At 37.9% G+C, this 24653-nt stretch overlaps 1 protein-coding gene across 4 annotated transcripts in view; it reads left to right on the top strand.

The window, feature by feature from the left end:
- LOC138755209 (zinc finger protein 236-like) overlaps positions 1–24653 on the top strand; it is a 160014-nt gene that overhangs the window by 120519 nt on the left and 14842 nt on the right. For all 4 annotated transcript variants that reach the window (XM_069920764.1, XM_069920763.1, XM_069920765.1 and 1 more), the window contains 5 exons: positions 1188–1553; positions 1894–2042; positions 3806–4046; positions 11674–11853; positions 24414–24584. In XM_069920764.1, the coding sequence (XP_069776865.1) occupies positions 1188–1553; positions 1894–2042; positions 3806–4046; positions 11674–11853; positions 24414–24584 (1107 nt within the window). The remainder of the gene's footprint in view (positions 1–1187; positions 1554–1893; positions 2043–3805; positions 4047–11673; positions 11854–24413; positions 24585–24653) is intronic.

Here is a 24653-nt window from a genome sequence, read left to right on the forward strand (position 1 = left end):
CTTTGACAATAAATCTGAGTTTTGTGGAGCACCTTCACATATTTTTTTTTTAATAAGTTTTTTTGGAATGAGGTGGTTTTAATTGAAATACAGCAGATGAACATATGGTTTCAGAGTAGTTGAGTAATGTGATGAGCATTCCCTCTGATGAAGCATCTTGTAGAACCTGATGTGACAAATAAAATGTCATGGTTAACAATCTCCTCAGGATAAATTGGAGCAAGGTTATTCACTTTAAAACAAAAATTGGAGATTAACAGCATTTTCACATTAGTACTAATGAAAGTATGCTTGGAAATTAAAGTGCATTGAATTATTTATTGTCATGTGTACCAAGATGCAGTCTGACATCTTGGGAATGAGTCGAGCAGACCTTTGCTGCATTTGCCCAATAGCAAGAATGGCCATACTCAAATTAGGATACCAAAACCATACAATGTTCAAGGTGTGACCTCAGCAAGACCCTATATAACTGCAGTAAGACCTGCCTGCTACTTTTATATTCAAATCCTCAACCCAGCAAATAAAATTCGATGACAGATGAGGTTGCCGTGTAATTTCTGCCATGTAATTAAAGAAGGGTCTTAAACAGAGCTTTCAGTCCTGGGGCTCATATACCTAGTTTTATTACCCATTAAAGTATACACAATCAATGAAGTCAATCCACTTTTCATCTGTAAATTTACAAGTGATTTTGATTCAAAAAGGACAATTGAGTACTGAAATTTTGCAATTGCAATGCATTTTTAAGAGGGAATCTGCTCCAAATAATTTAACAGTAAATCTATGATTGGCCCATGTATTCCTAGCTTTGAATTGTTGTCACATTTTTTTTAAAAAACCCGTCCCAGCAAAATATTCTGTTTTCCCTTAAGCTTTGATGAATACCACATATGGGTGCCAGTGAGGCAAGAGAAATTCATGCAGTGATTAATTTTGACTACTACTACTACTGTAAAGCATTTGTTTGAAAAATTATTTGATCATTCTTAAATAAATTCATTTTTGAGACTTTGTAAATATGTGACTAGTTCATAACAATGCTCCAATTATCAACTTAACAAGTTAATAGTTTATGTTAAAATCCATCAGTTTATTTGCATGAAATTCTCGTTCGAACATTTGAGTTAAATATTTGTTTTTGCCCTTTTATGTCCTTGAAATATATTTTTGTGTTTGAAATTCAGGCCAGAAGCACTTCAAATGCCACGTTTGCAGTTCTCCCTTCTCCACCAAAGGTAGCTTAAAGGTTCACATGCGTCTACACACCGGAGCAAAGCCTTTCAAATGTCCACATTGTGATGTCCGTTTTCGGACCTCAGGCCACAGGAAGAGCCACATACAATCTCACTTTAAGCCCACATCACTGCCAAAGAAAATCCGGAAGCCTGTAGCTCGTCAAACCACAGAGAGTTTGCAGCCTGTTAACTTACTGACGACTGCTGATGCAAATGTTTGCATCTCTAATAATGGTGTTCTGACCAATCAGTTTGATCAGAACCTTCTCCAACAGGGACTAGTTGGACAAGCTACACTTCCAACCTCAATGTCAGGTAATCATTAATTACTTTAATCTCTCGATGCACTTGATAATATCACAGAATGTTGACTGAAACTTGAGTCATAAAATTAAACATGATCATTTAGTCTATGGTATTAGTAATCGAGGATTTGGACATTGTTAAATCACTAGAAACAAGTAGGTAATAGAAAATGCAATAATTCTGATATTCATTTTAATGAATAGACTATATTTATAACTAGAGTAATATTTTAATTATTTGCAAATCAAGCATGAGAATAGGAGAGCGCAAATGTCAATTTGCTTAATCCTCTGACCAGATTTTAATGCCCTGAAGTAATAACCTGTTTTTCCTTGATTTTTCTTGGCAGCGGGAAGCGATTTGACATTATCACTTACAGATGCCAGCTTTGCCATTCTCGAAGGAATACAGTTGCAGCTTGTTTCTGCAAACCTGGTTGGACAGAATGTCCAGATCTCTGGTCTTGATCCCACCAATATAAACAACATCACACTACAGGTAGAAAGCCATTGCGATGAAGCTTCAAAAATTTAGGTTGCATATTGTTACTGAATTAAATTGCTTATTTCCATGTATCAAGATGCAGTGAAGAGCTTTGTTTTGCATGCTATCCAAGCTGTTGACTCAGACTAAGTGCAATGATAAAACAAATATGTAGGATTATAGTCTATAGTAAGTCAAAGAGCATGGGATATAGACACACATACAATTAAAACAGGCCAAGGGCATAATTGGCCACTGATATAAATGTGGCCAGTTATGTTATGAGGAGATCCAATGGAATCTTAACATTCAATATTCTTGGAAAACACAGCATGTGGAGGGGTATCAATGAAGGCTGCTGTGGAGATGGCAATCCCTGAAACTTCACGGATGGCCCAAAAGTCCATGTAATAGTAAGTGTTCAACTTGATTTCCATTCATCAAGATAGTGAAGTTTAAGGTGGGACAAAAATAAATTGAGTGTGTCCTGCCTCCATTTGGCTTTGTCCAAACATTTGTGGTATTGCTTTCAATTGAAAGCTGTCGAATTCCCGCTCTGAAGCTATCCATCACTCTGTAAGCCTTCTTTGAAGAGTTTAAAACTTGTGGCCTCGGAATCTTTTTACATAATCCTGCAATGAAGCACTGCTATGTAATTAAAGATAGTTTTAACCCAGAATAGAGCAAAAATGCAACAATTTCCCTATTTTCCACACCACAAGAGAAAATCCAACCCCTAACTTAACATTATGGGTTTTTTTTTGTTGCTGTAAATCTGATTTTTATCATGAAATTCGTCCGAGTACATTAGCCAGAGTGCAAAGCCTGTTTTCATCTTGCAGGATGATCTTTCTAAATTGCAGCTGTTAGGTAGTCACCAAGTAATCAGTTTTTACTTGCACTGCTTCACCTAAAACTACATCATTCAATGCCATATCAGACACAAACTTCATTCTTTACCAGCCTCGAGTCTGCTGTAAAAGGAGCCAATACATGCTACTCCATTCGTCATGTGTTCGAGCTCAGATACAAAATACAGCCCCAGATGCACAGTATTAATATTTCATTTTCCATATTAGCAACTTGTGGCTGGTTGAGGTTTTCAGCTTATGCAAATGGGCTAAATTACTTGTTTTCTACCTCACTTGCAAAGGACAGGGTTAAAACTGTCAGTTGATAGTACTTTTATGAAAATTAAATGCCTATTGGTCAGGAATCTAGCATATCAACTATGCCTATCAGGAACTGTTGTGCACCATTAACAGTTGGGTGTAATTTTGATATCAATCTTGTAGTGTGAGTGTGATTGGAGCATCACTGAATGAGTTACAGTAACCTCTCCAAATAGAGTAAGTGAGGCAAAAATAGTTTTACTCTCAGAGAACACAAATTTTAAGCTATAGAGCAGAGGTGAGATAAGAAATATTCTAATGTAGCAAATAGTATTTGAACAGAAGAAAGCAATGGGAATGAATGAGTTCGTTTAAAGGGCTAGCACAATGGTGGGCAGAATAGCCTGTTTTCTGTTCTTTGATTAACTTATCTCACACTCCTTTTATGCAGTTAAAAAGAATTCATTTTTTGTTTGTTTGTACTGTTTAAAGGTTCCAGTATTGATTAACTATTGTTAGATGGAACAAGTGCCCAGGATTTGCTCAGCTTTGATGTCATTCAGAAAATTGACTTTTTGTTTGAACCATTTCTGATCATTATTTGACTGGACTTTAATTTAACCCCCCCCCCCCCCCCCCCCACTATTCCCACACTCCTTTCTACAGATTGATTCAAGCATTTTACAACAAACATTACAACAGGGTAATGTGCTTACACAGCAATTACCTACTGATCCTAACTTACCACAGCAAGCTGGGACTCTCCAATCAGCAGAGAGCACAGTGCCTGCCAATGTGGTCATCCAGCCACTCACCAGCCTGTCAATGCAACCAACAGTGACATCATCAGCTTCTATGGTGATAGGTGGTCTGACTGAACAGGAGACTGTGTTGACCAACAGTTCTGGTGAGAAATATGCATCTTTTTAGCATTTAATGTTTGCATGTTTTTTTAAGACCTTTGTTGAATCCTTCATCAATTTCACCTTGACCCAGTGAAGTCTAGTTGTTCACCTGATGTGTTAACCAGAGATAATAACAGAAATTGCTGAAAATACTCAAAAGATCAGGCAGCATCAGGAGAGAGGTGCTATCCTGATGCAAATGCTGAAAATCTGAAAACAAAACTGAAAATGCTGGAAATAGTCAGTAAGTCAGGACAAACCTGTGGTAAGAGAATTAGAGTCAACCTTTCAGATATGCCTTGTCAATATTGCCAGTTTTCATTTTCATTTTAATTAGTCCTTGATTCAGTGGAGCCAAGGTAATTTACCTTGTAACCTTTTAAACTGATTGCATCCTACATCTGCTCTTAAATGTTAGCAATTACATTTAGAAATGTTTATTTTAATTTGGAGCATCAGTGAATTTTTATCACATGCCATGAATTGTATGCATTAAGACCAAGTTACATTTATCCTTAGTGCATCCATAACACACTTTTTAAGTTGGAACTAAAACCATTGGACAAGCTCATTGTGTGGATGTACTTTGTAGGATCAACTGCACACTGAAAATTAATCATTACTTTTAAGTTAGTATGTTCCAGATTTAAAATCAATGTTTTCTTTAGATAGTTAAAAATAAGATTGCACAAAAATTGTATATCACAAATAATTTTAAACACATTAAGAAATAGTGCTGGCAATGCCTAAATTACAGAAAGAACAGTCCAAAACAAATAATAGAAACAATATTGTATTAGGAGATGGTATGGGTACCTGAGGGTACAAAGGGATCTGAGGATACAGATACAGGTATAATTCCTTGAAAGTTGGATCACAGGTAGATAGGGTTGGAAAGCTGGCATATTGGTCTTCATAAATCAAAATATTGAGTATTGGAGTTGGGATATTATGGTAAAGTTGTATAAGACATTGATAAGGCCAAATATGAGAGAATTGTATGCGGTTCTGGTCACCTAACTACAGGAAAGATATCAATAAGATTGAAAGAGTGCACAGAATATTTACTAGGATGTTGCCCAGACTTCAGGAACTGAGTTGCAGGGAAAGGTTAAACAGGTTAGGTCTTTATTCCCTGGAGTGTAGAAAAATAAGGAGAGATTTGACAGAGGTATTTAAAATTATGAAGGGGATAGAATTTTTCCACTGAATGTAGATGAGATACAAACCAGAGGGCATAGATGAAGGGTAAAAGTTTAGGGGGAACATGATGTGAAACTTCTTCACACAGTGGTAGGAGTGTGGAACCAGCTGCCAGCTGAAGTGGTGAGTGCAGGGTTAATATTAACATTTAAGAAGAATTTGGACAGGTACATGGATAGGAGAAGTATGGAGGGCTATAGACTAAGTGCAGGTCAATGGGACTAGGCAGAAAAATAGATCAGCACAGACTAGAAGGGACTGTTTTTGTGTTGTAATGTTCTATCGTGTTCCTTTTTTTTAATGAATCCACATTTTTATTACAATCTTGGAAATACTCTTAAAGTTTACAGAAGTTCCTCCTGCTTTGTGTATTTGGTGATAATGTTTTCTTTTCAATGGACCCAGCGTGAAGTGATCACATGGTGCAGACCTGCTATTGGAGGATATGAGAGATGGCCAGCGTTGTGGTACAGCTAGTGTAGCTGCTACCATAGAGCTCCAACAACATGGATGCTCTCTTTGTGAAATTTCCATCTTCTCCATAAAACCACAGAGGTTTCCCTTGGGTGCTCCACTCCATTTTCCTCCTATAACACAAAATATGTGGGTTGGTAGTTTAATTGGCCATAGTAAATTGTTGTTGATGTGTATGTGAGTGGTAGAATTAGGAAGGAGTTGGTAGTATGTGAATATGGAGATAATAAAATAGAATTCATATACTGTGTAGGTAAGTGAAAATGGGGCTCAAGGGCTTGTTGCCATGTTGTATAACTAATAATTAGTGAAAGAATAGCTATTAATCCTGGGAAGAAAAGTACACATCTTATCAAGCAGTTTATTGCTGATCAGAATTCTAATACCTTTAAAACAGTTGCGCTTAAAAAAAAGTTCAGAAAGAGCCTGATCGAGATAGAGAGTCTGTTGGCTTGGTTTCAAGACAGCAACTTCTCCCTCTATGTCAGCAAGGTGAAGGATCTAGTTCAGGGGTGTCAAACTCAAATTCACAGAGGACCAAAATTAAAAACTTGGACTAAGTCGTGGGCCAAACTAAATATTTATTGAAAATTTTCAACAACATCTGCATGTTTTCTCTTCTTTCAACATATGTAATGTTAAACTTTTTCTTATTAAAATAAATGTTTAATAATAGTTTTGGTTAAACTCTCTCCAGAAGAAGCATTAACAAATGAGAAATAAAATATTTAATAAATAATATTTCTCTATTAGCCTTTAAGCTCCTTTTAAATGTATTTTTTTTTCACAAGCCAATAAGTCAAAAAAATAACAACTTGCTTCAATGAAAATCCAATCTTTCAACGATGAACAGTCCAAAGTTAACCAAAGAAAATATGAATCCAAGCTTAGCTTGCTACACTGTGATTTACTCTGATGCACCTGGGTCTAAACCAGATACTTGGCATCTCTTCTTAGATGCAAGTTCATTAAACTCTGGGGTCAGAGTTTGCCTCCCACCTGTCTTGAAAGGTCCTGTTTTCTGTCTTTTGTTTGGCCATTTTCTGTAAGGGGTTTATTACATGTGAGTTGGGCGACTGGTCGCAGATGCTAATAAAAGTAAAGAGAGGAGGTGGGGGCGATTAGGGGGCTGACGGGCCGGCGCCAACGCATTTGCAAAGCATTCTGGGATTTGTAGTATTAGCTGTGCATCCGCGCGGCGGCCAGTGGGCCAGCTCTAATACATATTTGATATGATCTTGCGGGCCAAATATAATTATATCATGGGCCAAATTTGGCCCGCGGGCCTGAGTTTGACATGTGTGATCTAGTCATTGACTTCCAGAAATGAAATGGGGCTCATTCCACTGTCTACATTAATAGCACTGAGATGGAGATAGTAAACAGCTCTAAGTTCCTCGGAGTAAATATCACCATTGACCTGTCCTAATCCAACCACATTAATGCCACGGCCAAGAATGTTTACCACCTCCACTTCCTCGGGAGCTAGAAGAAATTTTGCGTTATCCTGGTGTCTCTCAACAACTTCTACAGGTGCACCATCGAGAATATCCTATCAAGATGGGTTACTGTGACATTCAAGAGCTGCTCCACCCAAGGCAACAAGTAGCTGCAGAGAGTTGAGATTGAGGAAGACAGCTCATATCATCATACAAGCCCTCCATCAATTCCACCTGCATTTCCTGTGCTTCAGAAAAACAGTGAACGTGTTTAAGAACTCGTCACATCTTGGCTATGCCCTTGTCTCCCTCCTCCAATCAAGATGAAGATTCAAGAGTGTGAAATCACACATCATCAGATTTAATGACTGTTTCTTTCCCACTGCTATCAGACTATTGAATGAATGAACCTCGCACTAATAAAGATGGCCTTCCGTTATTTGAACTGATCTCTCACTGTACCTTACTTAGTACTGTTTTATTCTGCTGTACTTGTGTATTGATAGACTTACAGAACAGCACATAAAATAAATCCTTTCACTGCACAAGTAATAATAAATATAAACTTCAAATAGAAAAAAGCTGGGAGATCTGAGTTAGAATGAAAATATGAAAATGGGATGATGTTATGCATTAGCTCTGATTATTATAAATGCGTGCTTATTTTGTAAGGTATAAATATAAAGTATTACATTATTTTTGTTTAAGAATGGTGCCCTCACAGATCAAGTTCACAAATGAAAACTGATTTTCTACAATGGTTCACTGAATAGGAGCCCGGCCTGTGGAGGAGCTTGTTCTCCCCCTTTATAACACCTCACAATACTGGCCCTGAGAATTTCCACCTGTTTAAATTAATAAGTTTGTGTGCCAAAGTGTAAAGAATGAAGAGCAGGTGGGACATCCATGCAATGAAATAGACTGTCAAAGTTTCAGGTTAGGATCCTTTTTAATTAATATCAAAGTCAATGTACAGATTTATTGTTAAGAGTACTTGCGTGACATCACATACATCCCTGAGATTTTGTTCCTACAGGCCAGACAGAATTTCTACTTTATGTACTCAAGAAAAAGATGTGTAAATTTAGGCATACAGCATGGTAATGCTGTATTTTGGCCCACGAGTCTATGCCACCCAATTTAAGTCCCCATTAACCTATCCTTGGTACATTTTGAACGGTGGGAGGAAACTTGAGTTTCCGGAGAAAACCCATGCAGACATGGGGAGAACATACAAGCTCCTTACAGACAGTGCACGATTCGAACCCTGGTCCGGTCCCAATCGCTGGTTCTGTAAAGGCATGCACTAACCGCTACACCAACCGTGCCACCCTTTACACAAAAGAGAGAAATGTAAACAAATTGTGCAATAAAAAATAAATATTCAGTAATAAATAATGTACAAATAAGAGTCCTTAAATGAGTCTCTGAGTCTTGTTTAGGAATCTGATGGTGGAGGGATAGCAACTGTTTTGTTGGTTCAAGTCTTGTGGCACCTATACTTTCGTACTGGCAGCAGCGAGAACAGAGCATGTCCTGGGTGGTGTGGATCGTTGAAGATTGCTGATGCTTCTGATAGCAACATTCCATGCAGATTTTCTCGATATTGGGGAGAGTTTTGCCAGTGATTTACTGGTCTGTGTTCACTACCTTTTTCAGAACTTTCCACTCAGAGATATTGGTGCCGCCGTATTAGGCCGTGATGCAACCCGAGTCTTGTGGGAAGTAAGGAAAGCAGTCAGTGAGGTCATGGAGCCCATCAAGATTAAAAAGGAGGAAGTGCTTGCTGTCTTCAAGAGAATAAGGGTAGATAAATCCCCAGGGCCCTACAAGATATTCCCTTGGACCTTGAGGGAGGCTAATGTAGAAATATCAGGGATTCTGACAGAAATATTTCAAATGTCCTTAGCCATGGGTGTGGAGCTGGAGGATTGGAGGGTTGCTCATGTTGTTTCATTGTTTAAAATAGGCTCCAAATGTAACCCTGGAAATTATAGGCCAGTGAGCCTGACGTCAGTAGTAGGTAAATTATTGGAAGATGTTCTAAGAGATCAGAATACAATTATTTGGATCGCCAGGGACTGATGAGGGATAGATAACATGGCCTTATGCACGGTAGATCACGTTTAACCAATTTTATAGAGATTTTCGAAGAGGTTACCAGGAAAGTTGATGAAGGAAAGGTTGTGGATGTTGTCTACATGGACATTAGTAAGGCCTTTGTCAAGGTCCCATGTGGGAGGTGAGTCAGGAAGGTTCAAGCGCTAGGTATTCATCGTGAACTGAATTCGACAATGGCTGGACAGGAGAACCCAGAGAGTAGTAGTGGATGATTGCTTATCAGATTGGAGGCCTGTGACTAATGGTGTGCATCAGGGATCTGTTCTGGGACCATTGTTGTTTGATGTCTATATCAGTGATCTGGATATAATGTGGTAAATTGGATTAGTAAGTTTGCAGATGACACTAAGATTGGAGGTGTTCTAGACAATGAAGTAGGTTTTCAAAGCTTGCAGAGGGATCTGGACCAACTGGTAAAGTGGACTGATAAACGGCTGATGGAATTTAATGGAGACATTTGTCAGGTGTTGCATATTGGAAGGACAAACCAAGAAAGGATATACATGGTAAATGGTAGGAAACTGAGGAGTGAGGTAAGACAGAGGGATCTAGGAATACAGATACATAATTCCCTGAAAGTGGCATCATATATGGTTAGGTTTGTAAAGAAAGCTTTTGGCATATTGACCTTCATAAATCAAAATACTGAGTACAGGGGTTGGGATGTTATGTTAAAGTTGTGTAAGACATTGGTGATGTCAATTTTGAAGTATTGTGTGTGTGGTTTTGGTCACCTAACTACAGGAAGGATATCAATAGGATAGAGAGAGTGCAGAGAAGATTTACTAGAATGTTGCCTGGACTTCAGGGACTGAGTTACAGGGAAAGGTTGAACAAGTGAGGACTTTATTCCCTGAATCATAGAAGATTGAGGGGTGATTTGATATTTAAAATTGAGGAGGATAGACAGAGTAAATGTAGATAGAATTTTTTCTTTGAGGGTGGCTGAGATTCAAACAGGAGGACATGGGTTAGGGTGAAAAGGGGAAAAGTTTAGGGCGAGCATGAGGGGAAACTTCACTCACAGAGTAGTGGGAGTGTGGAACGAGCTTCCAGCTGAAGTGGTAGATGCGGGCTCGACTGTATGTGGATGGAAGAGGTATGGAGGGTTATGGATTGAGTGCAGGTCAGTGGGACTAGGCAAGGAAAAGTGGCTCAGCACAGACTAGAGGAGCCGAAGGCCTGTTTCTGTGCTGTAATTGTTCTATGGTTCTGTCAGCACACTTTCCACTACACATCTGTAGAGGTTTGCCAAGGTTTTCAATGTCATACCAAACCCCCACAAACTCCTGAGGAAGTAGGAGTGCTGACATGCCCTCTTCAATGACATTAGCTTGTTGGGTCCAGGAGAGGTCCTCCGATATAGTGACTCCCAGGAAGTTAAATTTGCTTACCCTCTCCACCTCTGATTCCCAATGGTCACTGGATTGTACCCCTTTTGTTTTCCCTTATGGCCTTAGTCAGCCTCTTGGTTATGGTGACACTAAGTGCGAGGTGGTGGTTGTTAGTACACCATTATGTCAAATTTTCAATCTACATGCTGATTTATTGTCCCTTTTTTATTCATTATCATGGTATCAGCGAATTTCTAGATGGTTTTATTGTCATACTGAGCCACACAGACATAGGGGTAAAGCAAATAGAACAGGGGCTAAGAACTCAGCCCCTGTGGTGGTCCAGAACTGATTGAGATTGTGGAGGAGATGTTCTTGTTGATCTGCACTGATTGGGGTCTGGAGGTGACCATATAACAATTACAGTACGGAAACAGGCCATATCGGCCCTTCTAGTCCGCACCAATTTAAGTGAACTCCACAAATCCCACAGGATGTGGGAATAAGCTATTTCCCAGCCTGGCTCTCGTGATTTTGATGCTCCTACCTGATGGTAGCAGGTTGGAGATGATGTGTGATGGATGTTGGGGGTCTTCAATAATTCTTTAAACCTGATTTAAGATTGCTAGTGACCTCCTGTGGAAGAGTTCAGAAGCGAAATATTGATTGTATTTTACTTCACTTCGGCGGAGTTTCTCCAGCACTTTAGCTGACTACTAGTTTTTCATCGTTTGCTCAAGATTCCAGCAAATGCAGTTTCGAAATCCAAAATCCAATTACACAGTGGGATATTGGAGCCAAGATCTTGTAGTTTGCTGATCATTTTCTAGGGAATGATGGTGTTGAATGCCAAAATGTTGTTGATGAAAAGCATCCTGGTGTATGGGTTTTTGCTGTCCAGGTATTCTGGATTTTATGTAGAGTCAGTAGCATCTGGCATGTTTTTCAGTCTTCTAAAATTCAATGCAAGTTTAATTTTTATAAGAACATTTGGTTGTAATCAATGTCTAAAGCTGGACACTGAGATTTGCTTTTTCTTTTTTTTGTTCATCTCTCAGGTGGGCAGGATATCTCACAGTCTTTGACATCCCCTGGTCTTGCATCAAGTTCCACTGGAAAGCATGAAATGGCACTGACGATTAATAATTCCAATCTCAGCCAGGTCCTGACACAGGCTACCAACATCACATGTCCCAATCCAACAGGTGCACCTCAAGAGATAACACTCACAATATCAGGTTTGTAAAAAAGAGCATGTTATTAAGTTAAATAATTGTTTTCTTTGATATTTAATTATATTTCTGCATTATTTTATTAACCCGATATGTGCAACACCTTCCTCAACCCTACCTCTTTCTCTTCTTTGAGGGAAGCCCTGTTGGTCACAGGGAGAATCAGCAAACCGGATAGACACAAGGGCATATGACTGGGGGAGGCCCCAAATTCAGACAAATAGTTGGGAAATTTGGGCAAAGTTGGAAGAAAAAAAAATCAGGCAGAAAAAGCAAAAAGATAAACAAATTAACCTGATTGACAGAGGTGGCCATTTTGAGGGTAGGTCATCAAGCACGTGTGAAAGAAACAAAATGGCAACGAGGTGAGACTGCATCAGGTGTCCCTGTCTGTTTATTGTGACAATTTGTGGAGAAATAGAGCGGTTGGTGGCATTTTGGCTGTGCATAGCCCTCAACTGACTCCAAGGGGGACACCATGGCACTGAGCCCCTGGGTGGGGGTGGGGCGGTCCGGTCTCCAACCTAGTCCCTGGGCAAAAGTATGCCAACATGTCTATTGGCAAAAATGTTGACCAAATAATTGATATTTTTGCTGCTAAGAAAGATAGAAAACAATATTTCTGTCACTGCACCGGCCTCCCCCTGCCGACTGCCTTGACCACCCCTACCCTGACTGCCCCTGCTGGCTGCTCCTGCCCTGACCTCTCCTACTGGCTGCTCCTGCCCTGACATTACCTCCCCTGCCCCCCGACGGTTTCTGCCGGCCGCCCCTGCCCTGAGGGGGACATGGAGGGAGAGGGGAGATGGGTGTGACGTCATCAGCCTACCCCTAGCCAGCTGCTTGCAACAGCATTACATTCCTGCGAAGCAGCAGAGCATCGCTGATGATCCTTCCTCGAGAGGGATTGCAGTTGGCTCCTTGAAGCTGACCACGGTGTATTCATAGAGGTAAGTATCCCACCTTTATACTCGGGCTTTTTCTCTGCATGCAAAAACCTATTGTTTATACAAGTGCTCTGGGTTAAGAGCTGGTTTATCATCTCAACTTCAAAAACTCAAGATGCTGGTAAAACACCAATGCGCACACAATTATAAACAGGAATGGGCTATTTTGCTCCTCACACCTGAGAAACTTGCCAAGGAATGACATGGAATTTAAATTGGACAAGAGCAAATTATACATTTTGGGAAGTTGAGCCAGGACAGAAGGTTCATAGTGCATGTCAAATTCATGGAGAGTGTTGTAGAACACAAGTACTACAAGTATATAGTTCCCTCAGCACAAATAGACAAGATGCTAGGGCATTGAGTATAAGTAATAGGACGTCATTATTACAGCTGTACAAGATGCCGATGAGAATGTGTCTGGAATATTATGTGTACTTTTGGACTCCACACTATATAATTAAGTGAGAGAGGGTATAAAAAAAAATTCACAAGGATGTTGCTGGGACTGGAGAGCTTGAATATCAGAAGAAACGTGTACTGGGACTATTTTCCTTGGAACAAAGTAGCCCCATTGGAGGTTTATAAAATAATGAAGGGTATGGATAACGTGAAAGGTCACAGTCTTTTCTTCCCCCGAGTAAGGTAGTCAAAAACCAGAGGCCATTGGTTTAAAGTGAGTTGAGAAAAATTTAAAGGGATTCCAAGAGGCAAATTTTTCATGCAGAGGATGGTGGGCATTTGGAACCAGCTGGTGGAAGTAGAATAGAGGTACAATTACAATGTTTTTTTTAATTTTTTTTATTTTTCACACTATATACCTTACTGACCAAAATACATACAGACATTTTTCTCTTGAATATATGCAGTCATTTTCTCCCCTTTCCCCCCTCCCTTCCCTCCCTCCCTCTCCACCCTTCCCATTTATTCAAAGTTCAATCTATAAGATACATTAAATCCGTTAAACAATGTCGTCACTTAATAAAATAAACAAGAAATTTTTATCTTTTACTTTTATATACTGAGTCAGTTCATTTCGTTGTCTTCTCCTTCTGTCATTTTAGGTGGTGGAGGTTCATGGTAGGATTTCTCTATTGTATTTCATGTATGGTTCCCATATTTGTTCGAATATTGTGATGTTATTTCTTAAATTATATGTTATTTTTTCTAATGGAATACATTTATTTATTTCTATGTACCATTGTTGTATTCTCAAGTTGTCTTCTAATTTCCAGGTTGACATAATACATTTTTTTGCTACAGCTAGGGCTATCATAATAAATCTTTTTTGTGCTCCATCCAAATCGAGTCCAAATTCTTTATTTCTTATATTACTTAGAAGGAAGATCTCTGGTTTTTTTGGTATATTGCTTTTTGTGATTTTATTTAATATCTGGTTTAGATCTTCCCAAAATTTTCCACTTTCTCACATGTCCAAATTGCATATAATGTTGTTCCCGTTTCCTTTTTACAGCAAAAACATCTGTCTGATACTGTTGGGTCCCATTTATTTAACTTTTGGGGCGTGGTGTATAGTCTGTGTAACCAATTATATTGTATCATGCGTAACCTCGTGTTTATTGTATTTCTCATAGTTCCGGAGCATAGCTTTTCCCATGTTTCATTCTTTATGTTTAGATCTTGTTCCCATTTTTGTTTAGGTTTACAGTTTGTTTCCTCATTCTCCTTTTCTTGCAGTTTGATGTACATGTTTGTTATAATTTTTTTAATTTTCATTGTGTCTGTAATCACATATTCAAAATTACTTCCTTCTGGTAACCTCAGACTGTTTCCCAATTTGTTCTTCAAGTAGGTTTTCCGTTGGTGGTATGCAAACCTTGTATCGTGAGTTATATTTGTCCTTCATTTGTTCAAAAGATAATAATCTATTTCCCCAAAAACAATTTTCTATTCTTTTGATCCCTTTTCTCTCCCATTCTCTGAAGGAAAAGTTATTTATTGTGAAAGGGATTAGTTGATTTTGTGTCAATATTAATTTTGGTTGTTGATAATTTATTTTATTCCTTTCTTCTTCCAAATGTTGAGCAGATGGTGCAATACTGGTGAATTCCTACGTTGCACCAATTTTTCATCCCACTTATATAGTATATGTTTAGGTATCTTCTCCCCTATTTTATCTAGCTCTAATCTGGTCCAATCTGGTTTTTCCCTTGTTTGATAAAAATCTGATAGGTATCTTAATTGTGCTGCTCTATAATAATTCTTAAAGCCTCCTTGTTTGTACCATTCTGTTAATTTATCTAGTGCTATCCTTGGTTTCCCCCCTTTCCATAAGAATTTCCTTATTATTTTATTTAGCTCCTTGAAGAATTTCTCTGTTAGGTGAATTGAAGATGTTCATTTTAATACAGTTTATCCTTCCTATCAGTGTTAGTGGTAAGTCTTTCCAGTGCTCTAAGTCGTCTTGTAATTTTTTCATTAATGGCTGATAATTTAGTTTATATAGATGGCCGAGATTATTATTTAGTTGTATACCTAGGTATCGAATTGCTTGTGTTTGCCATCTAAATGGTGATTCTTCCTTAAACTTTGTGAAATCCGCATTATTCATTGGCATTGCTTCACTTTTATTTGCGTTGATCTTGTACCCCGATACTTCTCCATATTCCTTCAATTTCTTGTGTAATTCTTTTATTGATATTTCTGGTTCTGTTAAGTATATTATAACGTCATCTCCAAATAGACTGATTTTATATTCCTTCTCTTTTATTTTTATCCCTCGTATTTTATTTTCTGTTCTTATCAGTTCTGCTAGTAGTTCTATAGCTAACGTGAACAGTGAGGGAGATAGTGGACATCCCTGCCTTGTTGATCTGCTTAATTTAAATTAGTTTGATATATATCCATTTACAGTCACTTTCGCCAATGGCCTCTTATATAATGCTTTAATCCAATTAATATATTTCTCTGGTAGGTTGAATTTTTGTAGTACTTTGAATAAATAATTCCATTCTACTCTGTCAAAGGCTTTCTCTGCGTCTAAAGCCACTTCTACTGTTGGAGTTTTGTTTCCTTGTACTGCATCGATTAAGTTAATGAATTTACAGATATTGTCCGTTGTTCGTCTTTTTAAAATAAATCCAGTTTGGTCTAATTTTACTATTTTTGGTACACAGTCGGCCAATCTGTTTGCTAATAGTTTAGCTATTATCTTATAATCTGTGTTAAGTAGAGATATTGGTCTATACGATGCTGGTGTTAGTGGATCTTTCCCCGTCTTTGGTATTACTGTAATTATTGCTGTTTTGCATGAATCTGGTATGTTTTGTTTTTTTTCAGTCTGGTTCATTACTTCCAGGAGAAAAGGAATTAATAAGTCTTTAAATGTTTTATAGAATTCTATTGGGAGTCCATCCTCTCCCGGTGTTTTATTGTTTGGTAGTTTTTTTAATATCTCCTGTATTTCTTCTATTTCAAATGGTTTTATTAATTTATTTTGCTCCTCTGTTTGTAATTTTGGAAGTTCAATTTTAGTTAGAAATTCATCTATTTTGTCTTCTTTCCCTTTGTTTTCAGTTTGATATAGTTCATAGATTTCCCTGAAATTTTCATTGATCTCCATTGGGTTATATGTAATTTGTTTGTCCTTTTTCCTTGATGCCAATACCTTTCTTTTAGTTTGTTCTGTCTTAAGCTGCCACACTAGTATTTTGTGCGTTTTTTCTCCTAGCTCATAATATTTCTGTTTTGTCTTCATTATGTTCTTCTCCACCTTATATGTTTGTAGTGTTTCATATTTTATTTTTTTGTCTGTCAACTCTCTTCTTTTAGTTTTATCTTCCTTTATTGCTAATTCTTTTTCTGTATTTGTTATTTCCCTTTCCAACTGTTCTATTTCTCGATTGTAGTCCTTCTTCATCTTAGTTGCATAACTCATTATCTGTCCTCTGATGAATGCTTTCATTGCGTCACATAGTATAAATTTATTTTTCACTGATTCTGTATTTATTTCAAAGTACATTTTAATTTGTCTCTCAATGAATTCTCTAAACTCCTGTCTTTTAAGTAGCATGGAGTTTAATCTCCATCTATACATTCTTGCCGGGATGTCCTCTAGCTCTATTGCCAATAACAGGGGTGAGTGATCCGATAACAATCTAGCTTTATATTCCGTTTTCTTAACAGGCTGAATGTGGGCTGAAAACAGGAATAGGTCTATCCTTGAGTATGTTTTATGTCTACCCGAATAATATGAATATTCCTTTTCCTTTGGGTGTTGTTTCCTCCATATATCCAAAAGTTGCATTTCCTGCATCGATTTAATTATAAATTTGGTTACTTTGTTCTTTCTGTTAGTCTTTTTTCCAGTTTTATCCATGTTTGAATCTAAATTAAGGTTAAAATCCCCTCCTGTTAGTATGTTCCCTTGCATATCTGCGATCTTCAAAAATATATCTTGCATAAATTCTTGATCTTCTTCATTAGGTGCGTATACATTGAGTAAATTCCAAAATTCTGAATATATCTGACATTTTATCATTACATACCTTCCTGCTGGATCTATTATTTCCTCTTCTATTTTGATTGGTACATTTTTATTGATTAATATATATGATGCTGCTGTTACATGTCCTTTCCAATCTCTCTTTAATTTCTTGTGTTTCATTTCAGTTAGATGTTTTCTTGCACGAATGCTATATCAATTTTTTCTTTCTTCAGTAAATTTAACAGCTTCTTCCTTTTGATTTGGTTATGTATTCCATTAATATTTAAAGTCATTTAGTTCAACATGGCCATTTCATACTTTGTTTATCTTTCCTTTCTGTTTCCTCATCATCACCTTCCCTTCTTATCCATTTCTGTTTTCTTTTTTTGAACACATTGTAAGACAACATTTCTAAAACATAAAATATTTCCACTATTCCCATATCTAAAATTCCTTTAACCCCAATAGTCCCTCCCCTCTCTGAGTTGCCCTATGTCCCTTGTCGGGCAACCACATCTCCCTCTTCATTTGGATTTGCGAACCCGCTCACAAGCGTCAACTGATTTTGCAGTGACTGTTATTCTTCCCCACCCAGCCCCCCCAGAAAAGATTTTAATCTTCATATATAACAAAGCTCACTCTCTTAATTCCCTCCTTACTTCCTTTCTTCCTTTTCTTTCTCTTAGTTCTTACTTATACTTTATTATTCTTTATATATAGTTTGTTGTCATTTTTGTTCTTGTTATATCTCTTCTTCTCTGTCTGTTTTGTACATGTTCTGCAAATTTTCGTGCTTTTTCCGGATCCGAGAACAATTTGCTTTGCTGCCCCGGAATAACTATTTTAAGCACCACTGGATATTTTAACATAAATTTATAAACTTTTTTTCATAGGGTCGTTTTTGCTGCGTTAAACTCCTTCCTCTTCTTCAGGAGTTCAAAACTTATGTCTGGATAGAAAAAAAAATTTTGTCCTTTGTATTCCAGTGGTTTTTTGCCTTCTCTTATTTTTTTCATTGCCTTCTCCAATATATTTTCTCTTGTTGTATATCTTAGGAATTTTACTAGAATGGATCTTGGTTTTTGTTGTGGTTGTGGTTTAGGGGCTAATGTTCTGTATGCTCTTTCTATTTCCATTCCTTCCTGTAATTCTGGTCTTCCTAGGACTCTGGGGATCCATTCTTTTATAAATTCTTTCATATTTTTGCCTTCTTCATCTTCCTTAAGGCCCACTATCTTTATATTGTTTCTTCTATTATAATTTTCCATTATATCTATCTTCTGAGCTAACAGCTCCTGTGTTTCTTTAACTTTTTTATCGGATTCTTTTTTAAGTCGTCTACCTCCATTTCTATGGCTGTTTCTCGTTCTTCCACCTTGTCTACTCTTTTTCCTATTTCTGTCATGACCATCTCTAATCTATTCACTTTTTCTTTGGTACCTTTTATTCTTCTTTTTATTTCACTGAATTCTTGTGTCAGCCATTCTTTTAATGTTTCCATATATTCTTTAAAAAATTTTTTATCCATGTACTGTCCCTTCCCTTCATCTTCCATTTTTCTGTGTAGAGTTTGATGTTCTCCCTCCTCTTCTTCTGATTCCACTCCAGGATCTGTGTCCTTACCTCTGTCTCTTCTGATTTTCTTGTTGGGTTGTTTATTTTATTTTGTTGGGTATTTTTGTTTTTCTTATTTTTATTAACGGTGTCTTGGTGTTGGTCCTCTTCCTCTGGGTTAGTCATCTGTTGTTTCTCTGATTTCCTATTTTTATTCTCTTCCTTCTTGTTCCCGTTATTTTCTATGTTTTCCTGTTGGGAGTCTTGCTGTCATGTTATACTTGTCTGTTTCAGCTGTGGAGATTTACTCCTCAGCTGGTCCCCCCCTCCCTTCGGTGTTGCTTTTGTCTTGTGCAATGCGCATGCGCGAATCTTTTGTTTGGTTCTGTGAGCCATCTTTGTAGTTCTGTGTTTGGGGTTTCCACTGACCTCAGGGAGCGGGCTTCTCTCTCCACGGCGGGCCTCCTCGTACAGGTAAGGCCTTCACCTTTCTCCTCCGACGTCTTTCCTTCTTCTTTTCTTCCCGTTGTTTTTGGTTTTTCTTTCTTTGCTGCCATTTTCTCCACACTTTTAATTTTAATTTGTTATGGTTTCTGTGTTTGTGGCTTTGCTTTTTCTTTATTTTTTTTAAAAACTTTTCTGGAGAGGGCTGGTATTTTCTTACCGGTCACTACTCCATCAAGTGACTTCCTCCGTACAATTACAATGTTAAAGAAGTATTTGGATAGATTCGAGGATAGGAAAGGATTAGAGGGATATGGGCCAAATACAGGCAAGTAGGACTGGCTCAGGAAGGTATCTTGGTTCAAGCTTGGATGAGTTAGGCCAAAGGACCCGTTTTTGTGTGGTATAACTGACTATTGAGTGGCAGGTTTACTGAAATGACTTGCTGCAGTTGAAATTGGTGAACCCATCCTTGACACATCTTGTTTTATTATTTAGTTGCGTTATCTATTTTCTGAAAAATATATAAACATTTTTCAAAAACATTTTTAATTTGATTTGTAACTGATTATGTTGATGGCTTTTTAATGTGTTCTAATCAAGAAAAGAAAACTAAGAATAACAGGACTATCTGATATAAATAACACAGGGAAATTATTTCAAATGTACACATTGATGATCACAAGATATAGAAACAGAAGTAGGCCGATATATCCATTGAGATTTCTCCGTAATTCTTATCATGAGCTGATCCATCATCCCACTCAACCCCACAATCTGGCCTTCTTCCCGTATGCCTTGATGCCCTGACTAATCAGTCTCTGCCTTGAATACACCCACTGACCTCACTTCCACAGCCACCTGTGGCAACAACTTCCACAAATTCATGACCCTCTGACTAAAGAATTTTTTACCACATCTCCGTTTTACATTGACGCCCTTTTATCCTAAAGATGTACCCTTTTGTCCTAGATTCTCCGACCAAGGGAAATAACCTTACCACATCTACTCTGTAGTTTATTTTTTAATGTATTTCTAAAGTAAAATTATGTGTAAGTTGTGTAATCTTGCATCTCGGAGTGAACCATTCAGTGGATGTACCATTTTTATTTTAATCAACAGGTATAAAGACATGCTATTGAGGTCTATCACCTTATTTAGTAATCAAGAGGCATCAGTCATTTTAAAGAACTGTTAAATAAAATTAATTAATATATGAATTATATGGACTGAATAAATTTTGGATTGCTTATTTTGAATTTTCTGTGTAGGTAAGTAGAGATAATAATACACATTAGGTTCAGTTACAGGGGTTTGAAGGAGATCTGCATGGAGTTTAAAAGCTGGTGTGGACCTCATGACTCTCAGTGTGATTTTATGAGCTTCCATATATATGCCAAACATCACTAATGTATAATTCTGGAACAAAGAAGACATAATTTTGAATAATTATTTGCTTTTTAATGAAGCTCCAACATATCCCTGTAATACTTTGAAAGGGAATAAATCAAATGCAGCCATTCTCCGACATATGACAAAGTTCTGTACTGACCAAGTGGTTTGCTCTCGAAGTGGATGCAAGTTAGACGCATGTTAGCATGGCATGTACCATATATTTTGGCATATAAGCCAAGTTGTGAAACCCAAAAAAATCTCCAAAAATGAGGATTGGGCATGCCATGTGATGATGTGGAGTTAGACTGATAATCCCTGCTCACCTCGAAAAAGTTGAGAGAAAGTGACAAAAAAGGTTATAAAAGTTGCTGAAAATATATGAAAGAACTGAAGACGTATAGAAGACATCAACAATGCCACCAAAGAAGGATAAAGGACTTACTGTTGAACAAGAAACCGAGCAAGAAAAAGAAGACAGGCCTACCTTAAGAAAGGATCCTGGAGAGAGGCCAGAAATCGCAGACCTTGGACGCAGGTCTCCCCTGACAATGGCCACCGACATCGGGTGAAGAAGTGACTCTGCGCAGGGCACAAAAAAAAACGGAGTAAATTTTTAAAAAGATTCCAGGCACTCACAGCTCCAGTGATCAAGAAGAAGACCTGGAAAAGCAAAGAACAAGAATGACCTACAATCAAGAAAAAAGTAGAAAAAGGTGCAGAAGCTTCTTTATCTTCTGGTGAATTAAAGCAAATGTTAGATTGTTTTCGACAATCCATGGAAGTGTTAACTGGTGAAGTGAGGAAGAATGGTGATGAGATGGAAAGATTAATGCAACAGGTGGACACTAGATTTGAAATAGTGGATGGAAAAATTAAGGGGAGTGAATTCAAGATCTTAAAGATCAAATGAAGAAAGCACAAGCAGAAGCTTGATCAGTTAATGCAAAAAGTAGACGTTTTGGAAAACTTTAGTAGACGGAATAGTATCAAGATTGTTGGACTTAAAGAAGGGGACGAGGGTCAAGAAAAAATTTTTGAAACAGTGGATATTGGAATCTTTGGGTCAGGCTCCATTTCAAGGTGATTTGGAGATAAAATGAGCGCATAGGGCTCTGAGACCTAAACCTCAATCTGACCAAAGGTCCCATCCAATACCGCCAGATTCCTTCGATATGAAGTAAGAGAGAAGTGGCTGTGAAACAAGCTATAGAAAGACAATCACCTTTGATTTATAATGGAAATAAGATTTTTTTTAAAATCCAGATATAATTTTTGATTTGTTGAAAAAGAGAAAGGAGTTTAATATGGTTAAAGATGTATTGTGGAAAAAAGGCTATGCCTTTGTTTTGAGATATCCAGCTGTTCTGGAAGCATTCGTCTGAGGAGGGAGGAATAGATTTTTTACTGAGCCTAATGAAGCAAAGGTATATGCCAATTCATTGCCTGTTAAAGATCAGCAGATGGTTGTAGACACTTGAATGCATTATATAACTGAGAGGTTTCGCTGTAACTGAAAATACACGGAGTTTCGAGAGGATTTAAAAGGGGAGGAAGGTTTAACCTATATTGTGCATGATCTGATATACTAGATGATTAATGGATTAAAAGGTCTATTGATAAGCTTATGGAACGGGATGGTGTGATGTTTCGAGTGAGTTAGTGGGGAATGTGATGCTGACCATTGTACTATCATGGGCTCTACTGTGACCAGTTTTGCATCCCGTACAGATCAGGGTGATAGAGATGCCTTAACATCACTCTCACTATCATTGTCTGAAGCAAAGATGGTGGCAAGCACATCCATATTCTCAGTCTGTATCTGATGAAGCGGTTTCAGATTTGTCATCAATTTCCACAATAAATCTTCTTCCGTGCCATCAATTGCACAAGAGATATCACAATTTTTAAACGATTTTGTCACAGTCTCTCACTTTTCCCATGCCTTGAGCACATAGTTACACAGCATATCAAGTGATGCATCTTGCATTACCCTGCCTTTTGTAAATGACTTTTCTGCACTCAACATCCATGTATTCCACTTCTTGTGTATCTGGTCTTTGAATGGCTTGTTCAAGCAGACATTGAGAGGTGGCAATACAGACATCAAACCACCCGGGATAACCACCATGTAAGTATTATGTAGTGCTAATCTATTTTTAGTGTTCTCAGTTAAGTGGCTACAAAACATATTCCAGTAAACTCCGCTCCTTGCGTAAACCGCTTGGCTGCCTGTTCCACAGATCGTCTGTCCATAGTTTTACACCATTTTCATCCATCCTCTTTCATAAAAATGTGCAAAAAAACCTTAAGGGAATTTCATTTTTGGTTTAATTTTGTGTTTGAAGATTACCATGGATCTTAACTTTGTCCCATCAGCCATGTACAATTGTAAAGGACCATTGTAAACATGGTCCTTTTGTGGCTTGTACTTCCGGTTTGCACAGTTTTAACACCTTTCCATTTCGCTGCTCTATTGATGATCATGTCAAAATTCATGGGGGTTTCGTCCGTGTTTCTGATATTTGCCAATGGAAACTGGTGTTTCTGTCAGTTCTGTGTATAATAAAATGGTGAAAACTTACAACTTTTATGATCAAGATCTTTTAGTAGTTTCTGTGCAATTTTTGTTTTTTGGCCTAATACCAGATTTTTCCTGTTAATGAAATGATTGCACCAGCCGACTGTAGCCTCAACATCATCACTGAGGTCTGGGGGTGACTTTGCCCACTGCTGTGAAAATGTTCTTATTTTATTTCAGGTGATTATGTCGCAGTCTTGCCTCTGTTCACATCCCCATTCTGCAACATGGTTTACCAACTCTGGCCAACGAGTGATTCCTTTTCTCAAAGAACATTGCCTTTTTGGAATTTTTCTTAAAGTCTCTTGTTTCTTCCTCCAATGCCTTACCAACTTCTCATGCCCATCAAATTTTCTTGCAGCGGCGCAGTTTGCTTTCTTGACCATTTTTATGAGTTTCAACTTAAGGTCGCTTCATATTTTCATGATGTGCAATCACCTCCAGCCAACGTCCAGCAGATAAATCTGCATGATCTTTGGGGGTCGACATATACACTGGTCAATGGCCCATCTCAGGCATCAGAAACTTTGGGTGTTGACTTGTATGCCGGTCAATAGGGCACCTCAGGCAGCCACAAAATGGGGGTCGACTTGTGCTCCGATATACCATTAAAAACCGTAAAATGAGGCTAAAAAAGGGGTCGACTTGTACACCGAAATATACAGTAGACCTCACTGCCCGGCGCTCTCCCGACAGCCTGCTAACAGTCCCCACACTGATTCCACTACCCTACGCCCTCTTGACAGCCTGCTATCAGACCCTACCTACACTGATCCTATAGCCCCATGGTCTCCCAACAGCCTGCTGTACCTGAGAACTGAGAATGATGCTACGATGTACATAATGCTGGATATCGTCTGACAGCCATTAGCACTGGTGGACAAATGAGCGAGCGTAATTTTTATATTTACATATTTTTTTAAATTTATACAATATTTTTTCAGTCATATTTACAGATAGTTGTAGGTCGCAAAGGTCATAAATAGGGGAGAGGCTGTAAATCAATAATAATTGAAATTAAAGAATTCCAAAGTTACTTCCATATTTATGATATGAACTTGCTTTAAGTGGATAGAGGATGTAACTATGGCTTATGGAGGTTTGGGTAACTAATTTTAAAAAAATTTGGTTTGTCACTTTAAAAAATTTTTTAGCATGAGTCTTGGCGATTTCAAAACATATTTTTCCTTGTATTCGTCAGGACAAGATATCATCCGTCAGCATAACAATTCTGGGAATGGTGAAATGAATGGAGGAATCCAATTGGGAACATCAATGAACAACCAATCTAATGCTGCTACATTGACCATCAGCAATGACCAGCTTCTTAGTCAGGGAGACACTCTTAACACAAATGGTACCAGCTTAACAGGTGAGATAATGTGGACAGAGAAGAGTCTAGAAAGTTGAAGCAATTCTTTGCCAGTGGCATATATTGGAT

This window comes from Narcine bancroftii, chromosome 2 (genome assembly GCF_036971445.1).
Source record: "Narcine bancroftii isolate sNarBan1 chromosome 2, sNarBan1.hap1, whole genome shotgun sequence".
Classification (NCBI taxonomy): Eukaryota; Metazoa; Chordata; class Chondrichthyes; order Torpediniformes; family Narcinidae; genus Narcine; species Narcine bancroftii.